Raw genomic sequence first — 14,504 nt, forward strand, 5'->3', positions numbered from 1 at the left:
ACATTCATGTAGCAGAGATTAGAGGGAAGTTAGGAGGTCCAAGGAGGAGCTCTGTCTGCCTCCTCTCTTTAGAAGCAGCCATGATTGCTACGACTCACGACACACGCCCATACTCGACTTTGTTTCAGTCCGCTCGTCCACTGGCTCAGGCTTTAGCTGCAGCAGGCACATCAAAGTGATTCCCTCCGTCTAGCCCTCAAGCAACAAAAACTGGATCTTTTCTTCACCTTTCCTCTCATTCCTCTGATCTCAGTCACTTGGAGCATCACTCGGGTTCACTGACAACAGGCGTGAGCTGATAGAACGTACGGATGCTCACATGCTGCGTGCACTTCCTCTTCCTCCTGGTGCTGCGTCCTCCAGATGAGACCCGCCTTTCTCAATAAACACAACAAAAGCTACGAGCGTCCCGTGAGAAAACGTTGTAAGTCTAGTTTAAGGCATTTGTTGACTGTGCTATGTTCACAACAAGAAGCACCCAAGGACCCTGGTGATGACTTGAACTATTAATTGACATGACTTGACTTCAGAAAATGTGTCTAATTACATACATTATTGGTCTGTTGACATGTATAAAGCAGCACTCTGTAACTTTTGGTGCTGCTTGTCTTCATGGAGATAGTGCATTCAAATATATCTCCACGAAGACAGGTTCAGGTAACTTTATTTACGCTCACAGGGAAAAAGGGGTTGCAGTTGCAGTTGGCTTCCATACATAAAAAAATAAATAAAATACAAGCAAGTGATAGACACCTCACCAAGTTACAGGTCAGATCTGTGGAGAGGTGAGCCTGCTCTCAGAAAGAACAGATGTTTTTCTGAGGTGTATTTTGCAATGAAAATACTTGCACTTAAATTAATAATAATAATAATAATAATAATGAATGTATCTTTTATATTTTTATACTTATTTGGGAATGTATTTTGCACTGCTTTTCCAATAAAACCACAAAGATACTTGAGACAACAAAACAATTTGGAACTAACGCTACAATAACATCTCCATGAGGCTGACCTTATTAGGAATGAAGTCTGTGTAGGATTGTATTAAGATGACAGACTTCACCCCTGAACAGTTTGTAAAAATGAGCTCGTGTTGAGAAGGATTCTGGCAGCTCAGTAGCCTGGAGTTACTTCTATTGCCTTCTGTGGGCATGGCAGGATAGCACCTGGTATGCCAATGGGTTATGCATGCAGACATTTGAAAGCTCAATTTTTAGCCCACAAAATAAAGTGGTGCACAACTTTCAGCTTGTCTAAACCCCCGCTGATAAAAGGGTTTCGGCTGCATTTCATTGTCACGTTGAAAGCCGGTTCATGGAGTTGTGTGCAATGCGTAAAGAGTGATCCATAAATGCATGTAGCAGCAAGAAAGTGAGAGTACCAGTGGGGTAAAGGACTCACTTAAGAGAGGCAGGCGACAGGCGATCGGAGAGGATTAGAGGAGTGTGTGTGTGTGCTCAGTGAGTGCGTATGGAGCGGCTGTGCCAGTGGCTGCTTTTGACTGTCGTGAATAAATCATGGTTGTAACTGATGTTGTGTCATCCGCATAAAGTAAATAAGCTTGTTGTGGATGCTGTCAAACTCCCTGACAATCTACCACCAGCCACTTTAAACACAACACCCAACTCCGCCCTGGTCTACTTAACACTATGCCACCAACTTCTCAAAAATAACAACTGGAGCAGACACATTGGAGAAACGGTATCTGTCTTTAAACGTGTCCAGTGAAGGTCCAGTTTGTGCTGTGGGTTGACACTAAAGCCCATCGACACAGATACTGGTGAGCACAGTGTCTTGGCTGCTCCTTTGACGTTTCCCTGAATTGCTTCTGCTTAAATTTCCTTTGGCGCGTTCACATGGTGCTAACCGGGCCAATTGGACATCAGCGCAAGCCTTTAGCAGTTTGCATGAAAAAGGCTGTTTAGTGCACAAGGTTCCAGTGGAGGGTTAGCTCTGTTAGCGTTGCCACTGCACGGTTAGCCCTGACAGTGGGTCTGACCTCTGCTGCAGTGTCGTGACCTCCGCTCTGAGATTAGACACATCCCACTCAGGGTTAGATGTGAGAGGTGGTGCCTGCAATAACAAATGAAAGAAAACATATTAGTTTTTGTTTGTTATAAAGGCAGTGCAGTCAGGCATTCTTTTTGTCACAGAACATTGAACTGAAAAAAAGCCTCGGAGAGCACAGTCCAGCTGTTGTTTTTGCCTATTTCCCTATGAATCTTTTATACAATAGCCTACTAGAAGAACTTTTGTCTTCACTTAGCTGCTTTTGTCCCTTCTCATTATAATATAAGGGTTTTACTTGAGTATTTTGTATGTTTTTGACCCAGAAGTTCATTTAACATAACATTACATTTCCCTTTTTATGATGCCAACACTGTATGTGGTCTCTTCCAAATACTATTGTTGTATTTGTTGTTTAACCATTGAAAAAATGCAGCATTTGTAGCCATTATGTATTTTATATGTCAAAAAGAAATATAACACCCATGGCATAAGAATGTGAGGGGGAGTTCATTGTTAAAATCCAGGAGACAGGATGGTCCATAAATTCTCAGCAGAACTTTATCTTTTTTTCTACTTCTCTTTTTTGCATCATTAATTTGGCACTTTTTAGCTTATGATTAGCTGGGCTGTAATTATAATTCTTTTTCGTCACAGAAGATGCTGCTTTGCAAATTGCGAATTAATCAGGAAAGACTGACAAACTCTCCTCCTCCATTCTTTACAACTGTTTCTATCTGGCCTCATTTAAACTCTGTGCCGGTCGCTCTGAATATCAAGCGGCCTGGTACATATTTGCACTCGTCTCAATCCTCCTCTGTCCCCCACAGTGATGGAGTTTGTCTGCAAAGGTCCACTGTGATTGGCTAAGGCAGGACTCACCCGGCTCAGATGGGAAGACATTTCTGAGCTGTTCGATGACCTCTTGTAACTGCAGAACTGTGTCCTGCTCGTGCTCCGGCTCCTCTGCTGGAGAAAGGAGGATATGAGACAAACCTGAGCCACATAGGTTAAAACTACTTGGAACAGCGATATAGCCAGTACAGATATGCAGAGTTCACGGCGTACTGGGCCTCGTTTAAAGAGACCCACTTATGGTCGCTTGGTCCACTTTAACTATAAACACCTACTGCCAATTTATACCATTTTAGATTTGAGAAAGACTATGTTCTATTTCTGCTAAGTAATGAGGTTGTGTTATGTTTAGCCTTGAGTGGGCCTGACAAACAATCTCTTTCTGTGGAGTGAATCTCTAACATTGTAAATAAATAAAAAATAAATAAAAAAAAGACAAAAGACAAGATAAAAAAGTGGAAATGGAAGCCTTTGTCAATATTCTACCTAAGGACCTGAGTTGCTGCGATAGACTGCAGTCCTCCAGGTGTCCTCATAAGCACAGATTAAATAAATGAATGCATGTTGTTGGGAGTGTGAGGGAAGTACTGAGTTGGTGTTGCCACAGTAAATTAATATAAATTCCTTTTCTGAACTCAGCAATACTTCCCCTTTCCCAGGTTTCTTCACAAACTGTCACAATTACGCTCTGTGCACAGCAGCGACTCTTAATCTAAAATTAATACATATTTAAAGATGAGGCAGTGGACGGGGAGCTGTCACTGGCAACATGTTAAACACTACACAAATAAAGCAAATACTTCAGCGGAGGGCATGTCTGTATTTAGAAAAGGGAGATGTTTGTGTCTCATTGCAACGCTAATGCTAATTTTGAGGCATATATAAATATTAAAACAATGCCATAAACTAAAGGATACTACATATAAACTCATTGGGTAGTCTTTATTGTGATTAATTTGAATTTTAATAGGGTTTTTAATTTATGTTTTACAATTTTAATAAAAATGGCAGTTTTGTGTTTGATGTGTATTGTAGTTGTTCTCATCACTCCATATATTTCTTGGAGTTTTTAAGAGATATTGCTGTATACTGACTCACTCCTTGACACTGTCCTCTGAAATGAGCCCAGTGCAGCTCTTTCTGGCATAATCTCTGTGTTATGTGTTGTATGTATGTGGGTCTGACCTGCAGTTTCGGTGTCGGTGGTCTCCCTGCTCTCTGCCGGATCACCGTGGCGACCTGCTCCAGACACAGGCGATGACAGTGTGGAGGGCTCGGACCCGTTCGCCTCCGAGTCGTCTTTGGGCTGTAGCAGAGCACATGACTGAATAATGGCTCGTGTTTATCATACATCGCCACAGAGACATTTGGTGTTCCACAAAACAACATTGTGATGGCTCTTGTTCAGTGTGGTAGGCTTTCTGTCAGCAGCTGCTCCGCAAAATTAATTTTGTTTCTGTTTTTTACAAGTTTTCAACTTTTTAAAGGACCATGTTGTGTACAGTAGCGGCATGCTGCAAATAATAAGGTGTACACAAGGCAGGGAAATATGGTGACACAAGAAATAATTAAGCGTGGGAGTAGCAAACATTTTCTTTAATATGCATGTCATGACATTATAAAGAAACTGACGCAAATAAGGAGTTAGATGTAATCAGTCATGATATTCTCAGCATCTGTTACTTTAATCACACAGTTACATAATGGTGAACTATGACTCAGGTGTGACAGCTGCTAACAGATCATACAGTATACACTATATTATCATGTTCACATTTGTTCACCACTCATACTGTGATTAAGAAATATATTATATGTTTATTCATATACTGTGGAGGAAGTGCGTGTGGAGAGGGATGTTGGGGCATCCCTGGTTAGTCTGTTGCCTCCGCAGCTCAGCCCTGGGTAAAGCGGAACTAAATCGATGGATGTTTATGCAGTAACTCAACACATAAGAGAAAAGGATGGAATACATAATTAGTCTGAATTTTAGTATCAGCAGACATTTGCTTTTAGGGCTCTTTTATACAGAGACACTGGTCTGAATTAACTGGCAAAAGTGTGAATTTAGCAGAATAACACCCAACTATATTGTCATTTTGTACTATAAGAAGTGTAGATATGTGCACATCACTGGTGCAAGGCTTCTACAGTGAACAAGGAAAATGAGACAAAGCCTGCACACTCCCATTTAACAGAGTGACAGCATTTCCTTTGTGTGCCACTCCCATATATACCTTCTGCCCACTGACTGACCTTGGTAATGGCTGAATATGTATTAAGTACAGTTTATATTATGTTGGCAAAATAAGATCCATAGGAGATATACACACAACAGCACGATATGAGCTGTACATAATACATATTCAGTGGGCATAAAATATAAATGTTGTCACTGTTAAATGCAGTTATGGAGTAAATATGCACATTTTGTCTTGGTTTCTATTTTTTTTACTGTACTCTTAAAACCTCTTTCCACATAGAGTAACATGCACCTGTACAGCCCACAGAGCAGCCCTCCTCAGCCCCTGAACCTGAGCCCCCAGAGCAGCCCTCCTCAGCCCCTGAACCTGAGCCCACAGAGCAGCCCTCCTCAGCCCCTGAACCTGAGCCCACAGAGCAGCCCTCCTCAGCCCCTGAACCTGAGCCCACAGAGCAGCCCTCCTCAGCCCCTGAACCTGAGCCCACAGAGCAGCCCTCCTCAGCCCCTGAACCTGAGTATCCCACAGCAGAAACACTGATCAGGCCTGTACCTGAGGATCCCACATCAGCCCCCTGTACCTGTAGCAGTAGTTCCCTGAGGCGGCGCAGCTGTGACTCCAGCTGCTTGTTGTGGTCCTCCAGGATCTGCATGCGTGTCTCCAGACGGCTCTTGTGTTGGCGCAGGACTCGGGCCTCAGCGAGCAGCTCCTCGTCCTGAGCTCCCCCAGTGGGAGAGCCCAGACCCCCCTCCCCTGCCTCTGTCAGCATGGGCACTGACGCTGCCTCCTCATGCTTCCACTTCAGCCGCCTGTACTCGCCCTGCAGCACCCTGGTGGTGAGAGAGACAGTGAGCTTATAGACATCACTGCACACATTCAATTTCAGCCAAAGTTACAACTTTTATTAACTATAAAAACTTAACAGTATTCAGCCAAACTTCAGGATGATTTCCTCCTGGCAAAGCAGAGGTATGGCTCATGTTATGACCAGAGAAAATAATAGGTATTAGATAAGTTTGTCTAACTGTACAAACCAGTTTATATATTTATATAAATGGAGACATGGATAGTCTGGTCAAACAGAGCAGCAGGAAACTAATGATATACCACAACGGCATGTAGAGTAATGTGTGTGTGTGTATCACTGTTACCTGAGAGAGAATACATCTGTCTGCACCAAGGATTATTTTAACTCTGGTATAGAATAAATTAGATTACAGCTCAGATTACAACACTAGATACTATTACTGTTATATTGAATGATGTAACATGCATAACACTGTCAAGATCAACTGTGGGTCAAGGTCTTAAGCACCTAAAGGGCACCGAGCCCGACTGTGTGTGCCTGGGAAATGTCACTAATAAAAAGAAGATTTCATTTTACATCATAAATCATTCGGTAAAGGTTGCCTCTGGTTACCAATTAAATCAGACGAGGAAATGAATGTGCTTCGTTTACAGAGAAGTATCTCATCTTTTAGCTCTACAAAAAGTCCAGATTTAATGCAGCAGATTCACACTAAGGAATGAGTTTATACTTGAGAGAGTGCCTGTAGATGATTATAAAGACATTATTATATTATTTGTAAATGCCAGCAGATATTAACAAACTTCAAAAGGTTCACAGTAAAAATCCATTCACATATTCAGATTTGTTGGCTTCAGATATGGGCATTCAAGCAGCAGCATACGATTGACTTTTTCTCTTTTTATCTGGTTATATGGCAAAATTGGAGTGTATTTTGCATATATAACTATGACCTATTTGTTACTAAAACGAAGCCTCTTGTCTGGAAGCGCTAACTTGAGTATCCTCCCACCAGTCTGGCTTCGTGACTTGATGAGCTGTTCCTGTGATGTACTCATTCCTAATCCGATCCATCCTCGTCACTCACAAGGGGAACCACAACAGCACTGTCACACTCTGGTGCAGTATCTGTGCAGAGAACAGTGCTGAAAATGTTCTATGTAAATATATTGAGTAAACATCTTCATCAATCTCATGTGCTTCCACAAATCCCTTCATCCTTCCTTCGAATCAGCAAAAAGCTCTGTGAAAAATGAATCCGCTCTGCCTGTAAGTAAGCAGTTTTAAGTGCACAAAATAAGCATGTGTGTTTGTCAGCCAGGAGAGGGTAATTTCTTTGTCTGTTCGATTTTTTAGTATACTTAGGTAAATAAGGTGCTGCTCTTTGTTGTTTCTCTGGCAAAATGTTCTCCTGACGACAAATGCTGACGGCATAAATTTAAGTTGGAGAGCTCATTTGTTTGCTTAAAATGTGCAAGGGCCAGTGAGACTTTGTTTTGGCGATTGGCTCCGTGCACAGGAGCGCCCAGCAACCTCACTGTTAGCGTCACTACTTCCTGTCCAATTGTAGCTCTGTGACGTTTTTGCCAAGTCACGCCAAAATATTTAAAGATCAGGCAGTGCACAGGGAGCTGTGCATGGATGTCACTGACAACATGTGAAACACTACACAAATAAAATGAATACTTTACCGGAGGACGTTTCTGTGTTTAGAGTCCCAAAGCTAACACTGATGCTACTTTTGAGGCATAATAAATATTAAAACAATGCCACAAACTGTGTGTTCTACATACAAAAAATAATTGAGTCATCTTTCTTTTAATTAATTAGAATTTAAAGTATTACTATTTTATATTTTCCAATTTTAATACAAGTGTTTTGGGACACAGTGAGTTAGCTAGTGTGCAGCCTGTTGTAATTTTAAGTATGTTTTCAGGGTTATGTTCGACTGGGAACAATAAACTTGAACGTGCAACCACAAGAAGTCAAGGTCAACTTTATTTTTGCAGCATAGGTATAGCAGCATAGCACTACACACTCCTGCTTTTTGGTAACATTACATTGGCTTATATTCAGTTTCTGGAGACTGATGCTGACCATGTGTTATTACTGCCCTAATTTAACCGTAAAATATTTTAATCCATATCTGAACTTTAAACCATGTTGTTGATCTAATAATAAAGGAAATAGATGATGATGATGATGATGATGATCTGAAGCAGGTCCCAGTGATGCAAAACCTTTGTCCAGTTCACAGAGTTTAACGTCTTTTCCTGAAGTGTACCTGGATGACTGAGGGATTACACTGACATTCTTATGTATTATTACAGTACATAGAGTTTTTATGGTCAGCCCAAAACTCTGGACAGCTCTCCTACCTCCAAATTTATTCATATATACAGTCTGAGTTCTTATACTTTCTATTTATTGTTCTACTTACTATTTATTTACTGTTGTCTCCTATGTGCTATTGATAAAGTGTATTGGATTGTATTACCATAGAGCCAGTGTGACCTCTTTCCGTCCCTCACCTGTTCTCGTTCTCCAGGCGGGCCAGAGTGCGCTGCAGCTGGTCCTTGTCCTGGTGCTCCAGTTGGGCCAGGAGCATGTGCTGACAGGGGGAGTCCGGGTCCAGGGCGGGGCTGGAGTGACGCAGGAGGTACTGGTCTTCATCCCTGAGTCCCCCACACAGGAGACAGCACACTGAGCCACTAGAGCACAGCCACAGCAGCACAGAGCAGGGGGAGGGATGGAGGAGGAGGAAGAGGAGGAGGAGGAGGAGAGCAGTGCATTCAGGCCACCGGCCTCCGGGTAAGGAGTTAAAGGAGGTGATGCAATGAGAGGAGACAGGACGGATCGGGCAAAAACACACCACTGCAGCAAGGTCAGACAAACTATGAAACACTGAAACAAGCATGCATCTCTGCAGTGGGCCTGAACGCTAGACACTACTCCACATACATTCCAATCAAAGTATTTTATGTGTTATAGCTTTAACTGCTAATTGCTTCATTAACAGCAAAAGTCTGATTGGTGTTTTCAATGTAATATTTTCTTCTAAACTTCAGATTTAAACTAAAACAAATCCACATATATGTTACTTTAAACATTACTGATGACAGTCGATACTTATATTAGTTTTAGACTAGATCATAACTGTAGTTTTTGCCATTATGCTTGCAAAACAGTACTCATTAATGGAACTGTTTTACTGCTATTTATCCATTTTAACACACCATTTTCCCCACATGTGCCATTTACCAGTAATAAAACAAACACCTTGTTCTAAAGTAGAAATTTCTTGTTTAGGATTGCCACTAAAACCTTTCAAAATGTGCAAATTCTGCTTGTGGTTCAACTTAACTTGAATAATGCCCAAGCTGCACTAGGATTAGTATCACACAGTCAGGCTCACTATAGACAGAGCGTGAATGGTTCAAGTCTCCAACAGCAGGACACACAGCACAGCGGTCACTATAGGGTCATGCAGCAGAAACACTTTAAGACTTAAAAAATATTAAAGGGGTGAAGGGGGTTTCAGACTTTCAGAGTGATGAAAAATGAGCACAATGGTGTTGCCATAGCAATTAACAACTGAGAAGAAAATAGCCTTCAGAATACTGCCTATAAACAGGAGGCTGGAACCCATAAATAGGAATAATGCAGTGGTGCAGACACGTGGTCAAGACACAGTTTAAGCACATGAATTTGAATCCCTTTTTAAGGGGGATTTTGGAGGTATAGTGTCAATCACTTTTGCCAAATAATGAGCACACTTCTAACACATCTGCAGAGCTAAACAACCTGGAGGGTCGGCCAGGCAGCTGTGCCCTTAAAATATAATAGGGATGTAGAAATGGTGTCCAGAAGAAATGGTAAATTGTAAAACCGGTTGATGACGCACTTCCTTTTTTTTGTTGAAAGAATCCTCTTGAGACTTGAGAATTTAAACTCCAATTTAAAATTTCTTTCATAAAACAATGTATTTCTTTAGCCAGTCTTTTCAGTATCCCACATTCTACAAGCGCTCAGGGCTGTTATGTATTATTTACCATTCACACAGTGTAATCACAGAGAGCTGGTTTCCCTCACACTGGGTCATTTTCATTATATGTCTGATTATTTATGTGATCAAGCAGCCATGCCTCCAAAGTGCGGCACAACATATTACACATAAACAAAGGGAAACAAATGTGTCAAGAGCAGCAGCAGTGTGCACTGAAACAGGCCACATAATGCCTTTAACTGTAATGAGAGGGTAGTAATGTGTGGGTGGTCATATACTCACAGACTTTCATCAGGAGAGAGGCTATCAGTGAAGAAGGAGCAATTCTGGCTTTCCATCTCTGCCAATCTGTAAGTGCAAAACAAATGCATGCACATGATTACTGCATATTTATGTAAACAAAGGGAATCAAGACTCTATGAGGTCAGGGCATTGTTATTACGCAAAAGAAAATTGCTTTGTCCGAACAGAAAATGTTTTTCACCTGAAATAGAAGAAATAAATAATAACTACTATCTCAACTACAACGATTACTGTTTCAATTTCATTGAAATAATTTAGTTAGTTATTTAGTTAGCGTTTGTTTAGTGCTACTGTAAGATGGTTACCATGGCAGTGGCTGGTTGTTTAGAAAAAAAATAACAAAAAATATTGTAGTAAAAAAAAAAAAAAAAAAGAATTGCCAATACAAGGTTGTATTTGTGTATTACCAGTGCAAATTAATGTAAATGTACATATTTGACTTATTCAATACACCTGCTGTGGAGGACACAAGCTGCACAAATGTTCACGAGGAAAGAGAAAACAATTCAAATAAAATGCTGAACAGTTTTACATCATGCAGACAGTAAAAATGTTTATTTGAAAGGTGCTGCTAACCCAGTCCACATTGTGTGTCAGTGAAAGAGGGGAGGAGGAAGGGGGGCAGCTGTGGGGCTTTCAGGACCAAGGACAGCGCTTGTGGCTGTGCTCTGACAGTGTGTGGACAGCTGCTCTGCACAGGCTGCTCTGCACGAGCTTTCACACCACACAAAGAAATGGCATTGGCAAAAACTTCCAACAACTTGTATTAAGCTTAGTGCTCACACCGTTTGCTGAAACAGTGGGGCCATTGGAAAGCTAATAAACAAAGTTACACATTACAAAAAAGTAGATTGTGTCCCATTTGTCAGCATTACCTGCTTTTTCTTTGCACCAGTTACAAACTGCAACCCATAGAGTCGCACATTCACTACTTCAAGTATATAAAGGTAAATAAAAGAATATGTGCCATATGACTCCACCGCACATCACCACAACAATACTTCTTTGAAACGCAACAACAGAAACACAGGGATCCATCGTAAATAAGATCTGATGGCCCCTGTGCTCCTCTCATATGTGCACTGTAATAAAGTACACCACAAAAGTACAAGACAAAACTAGTGCCCAATGTCAAGAGATCACCCCACGTAGGAATGACATCAGAGGCGCAAGAACAGACTGTGTCTCTGCAAGCCCACCACTGAAAAAAGCTGAGGATTTATCTGTGCCTTGTTACTGAGGCCAGAAATGCTGACTGCTCGTAATTTATCCGGCAACACTATTCATCAGGAAGTACCACAAGCCATGACAACAGTAAATGAGGGATAGGGCAGCGGGTAATAGGATATAAGCAATGGGCACACATGTGCTGTGTGCATGGATCCAAATGTGAAAGAGTAGAGTGGCAGAAAGGAGGAATCCTGACAGACTTCTAAGAGGTTTTTTTTTTATTATGTGCTCCTCATCGGTTCGCCGTGGCATGTGGAAGCAGGGCCCAAGATAAAAGGGACTGAGTCTTTTGCATTGAGAGCAGAGGAGGCGTGGGAGGCAAGAAGGGGAGGAGAGAGAGGACAGGAGAAAAGAAGAATGTTTGGTACCCAACAGCAACAGCCTGTACTATATACATGTCCACAAAATGTTCACAAAATGTATTTTATGAATTTCAAATATTTGCAGTTGTACAATAATAGTAATTTTGGATGGTCTTGTGCTAGTAGCTCTTTCAACCAGCCAAATCTGAAGAAGCATCTCAGCCCAACTAGACAACTACAGCTGGAAACCAACAGATACAAATGTTAATTCAGCTAAGTTTAATTAAGTTTAGTTCAAGATAAAAAAAAAAAAAAAGTGCAGAGATTAAACTAGTAAAAAGCGTAAACTACTGCTAATAACTACTATGTGTACTACTGATATTCCTCAGAGGTCAGCTTATTTCAAATTTACCCTGAAGATCAAAAAGTTATGACAAAATCATTCCAAAAGTGCATTTTCTCTACAGAGGAAAAGCAACATTAACAGTACTTTTGTTCCATTCCATCTTTGAAATGTGGTGAATATAAAACCTCTTATGCAAACTGGCAAGTAAAAAGCTGGGGAGAAAAAGAAAGAAGTGGCAAAAGATGATAGCAGTTTGTTCTGTATGCTGTTGAAGAACAGATAAAATGGCCCATTTTCATAACAACTTTGGCTTCTGTGGAGCAGTGTTCACACCAGACAGAGCATGGCAGCGTCCAGATACTGTTCAGATGTACTCTTCATGGACAGTGCATTTTCAACATGTACTTAACCCTAGGATTATTTTTATTATAGTTTTAATATTAACTGCAGTTTGACAGTTATGATGTAAGGGAAGCATAAAGAAGTCAACAAATGAACTAATGCTAAAAAGTTACAGGTGGCAAGACAAGGCAAGTTTATTTGTATAGCACAATTGGTCCACAAAGGGCTTTACAGAATAAGAAAGACATTAAAATCACAACACAACAAATAAAATCATAAGTAATGACCGTAAAATTAACATTAAAAGAGGAGAGTGCAGAATAAAAACCTTTCAGTCATAAGCACAGCTAAACAGGCGGAAGTTATTACTGAGCAATCTACGTTTTATTAATGTAATTTTAATACACAGTTTGTATTGAGGCAAAAAGATTATCCCTTTGCCCATTCTTAACCTTTTCTTAAAATTAAATCAAACTCAAAATTATCTTCCTGACCATCCAACCAACAAACTAGAGCCGTAAAAACACACAAACAACCGGTGATGACTTTTTAAATGCATCAAACTTTTTTTACGTGGAAGTGCAGCTTTTGTAGCAGTAGAGTCTTATTTGACCTTATAACATTCCCTGTCAAACTTTATTAAGGTCAGACCAAGACCAGTAGATTTCTGTTTCATTAAAATTAAATAAGCCTTCCCCTTGGCACACTTTTTCATTTATGGTTAATTTTGGCCGTGTCCTCTAGTGCCTACGGTAGTGGTATAAAAACTGTATGAGGAGCAGTGAATAAATTAGGGGGAAAAGATTTTGTGATAAAATAGAAAGTCGAGCATGAATGAAGTCTAAAATACATTTGCAGTTTGGAGACAATAGCAGAGTGGGATTTGAGATAAGACAAGGACAAGAACGGAGGAACAATTCTGCCTGGTCTGGTTTGCTGCTGGCTCACTGCACACAACGCGAGTGTTGGCTACGCTGTCAGCACAGAGGGGGCGTCCAGTGTCCCTCTCTGTTTATAACCTGTCAGACAGATACTAACCCAGAAGGACAGCTCCCAGGTGAACAACCGGATCTGCGTGCCCCTAGCGAGCAAACCAGCCGCTAGCAACAACCAGCCGCCAGCAACACAGACGCCCCTTGACCTCCCAACTGGCAAACATCCCACTTGTGAACAGCAGTACAACAGTGTCTGCCCAGGCTGGAGAACAGGACCAAAGCCAAATCAATACATCAATCAACAAGTGGTGGTAGAGCCAGAGGTTGGACCAGCTGGACTTATTACCAAGAGGAAAGGAGAGGGAAAGGGAGTACAAAAACTTTAGTAATTGCAGTAGTTGTGCGTTTGCGTACCTGCTGGCGTAGTGCTCGATACGGCTGTGTGTGTCGGCATGGGGCAGTCTGGGGGACGAGCAGGGCCTGCGGAGAGAGGAAACACAGCGTACAATGATATGACGGACTCACTACTACTGACTCTACTCTTTTATTTTGTAGTTTAACTCTCAGGTAGTGTTTCTCGCTATATATTCACCCCATGCACTCACCTGGATCTAACCCCAGCATAAACTATCTGATGGTAGATTCAGTCAATATCCCAAGTAAGTGAGTTCAAAAGCTGAGCGTATAGAAGGTAAAACGCTTCATTATTTACCTCGTTTACGATTGCTCGGGTTCACGTGGCGTCCCAACGTTCTAAACTGCTCATTGTTAGAAGCTGAGGTGCAGGAAAAATTGTATCCCAGGATTTACATAGCATATTTTTAATGTTTTTTACACGTAAGTATTAGCTTTCCAAAGGCTACACAGAGCTTCTTAGAAAGCAGCTCAAACAAAACTGATATATGGTCAGTTTTATGATAGAGGGAGGGCGTATAAAGTCTCTACTATAACATATATTCTTATCATTCCTTTTCCTCGCTTCCCTGCTTTTGTTGCTATATTAACTGTGGATATCCATAAACAAGACAGTGCTTTGTCACGTCGTTTGGGTATCCGCACGTAAAATAGGGGTCACTGAGAAGAAAAAGGTTGGGAATCACTATGCTGGAAATACACACATGCAATCTGTTATTTATTACTTGTCCAAACCATCTGATTTAAAGCAT

The 14,504-nt window shown here is 41.1% G+C and overlaps 1 protein-coding gene across 3 annotated transcripts in view; it reads right to left on the reverse strand.

Annotated features, from left to right (window-relative positions):
- Positions 1–972: 972 nt before the first annotated feature.
- The window catches only part of drp2 (dystrophin related protein 2), a 103,469-nt gene continuing 89,937 nt past the window's right edge, over positions 973–14,504 (reverse strand). Inside the window, exons 18-24 of one of the 3 annotated variants that reach the window (XM_055224748.1) lie at positions 13,753–13,818; positions 10,163–10,228; positions 8,406–8,585; positions 5,647–5,896; positions 4,051–4,171; positions 2,893–2,979; positions 973–2,076 (exon numbers count right to left, since the gene is read on the reverse strand). In XM_055224748.1, coding sequence (XP_055080723.1) covers positions 2,057–2,076; positions 2,893–2,979; positions 4,051–4,171; positions 5,647–5,896; positions 8,406–8,585; positions 10,163–10,228; positions 13,753–13,818 — 790 coding nt within the window. In that variant the 3' untranslated portion in view covers positions 973–2,056. The remainder of the gene's footprint in view (positions 2,077–2,892; positions 2,980–4,050; positions 4,172–5,646; positions 5,897–8,405; positions 8,586–10,162; positions 10,229–13,752; positions 13,819–14,504) is intronic. The other 2 variants (XM_055224747.1, XM_033974653.2) reach the window with 2 other exon arrangements.

This window comes from Periophthalmus magnuspinnatus, chromosome 10 (assembly GCF_009829125.3).
Source record: "Periophthalmus magnuspinnatus isolate fPerMag1 chromosome 10, fPerMag1.2.pri, whole genome shotgun sequence".
NCBI lineage: Eukaryota > Metazoa > Chordata > Actinopteri > Gobiiformes > Gobiidae > Periophthalmus > Periophthalmus magnuspinnatus.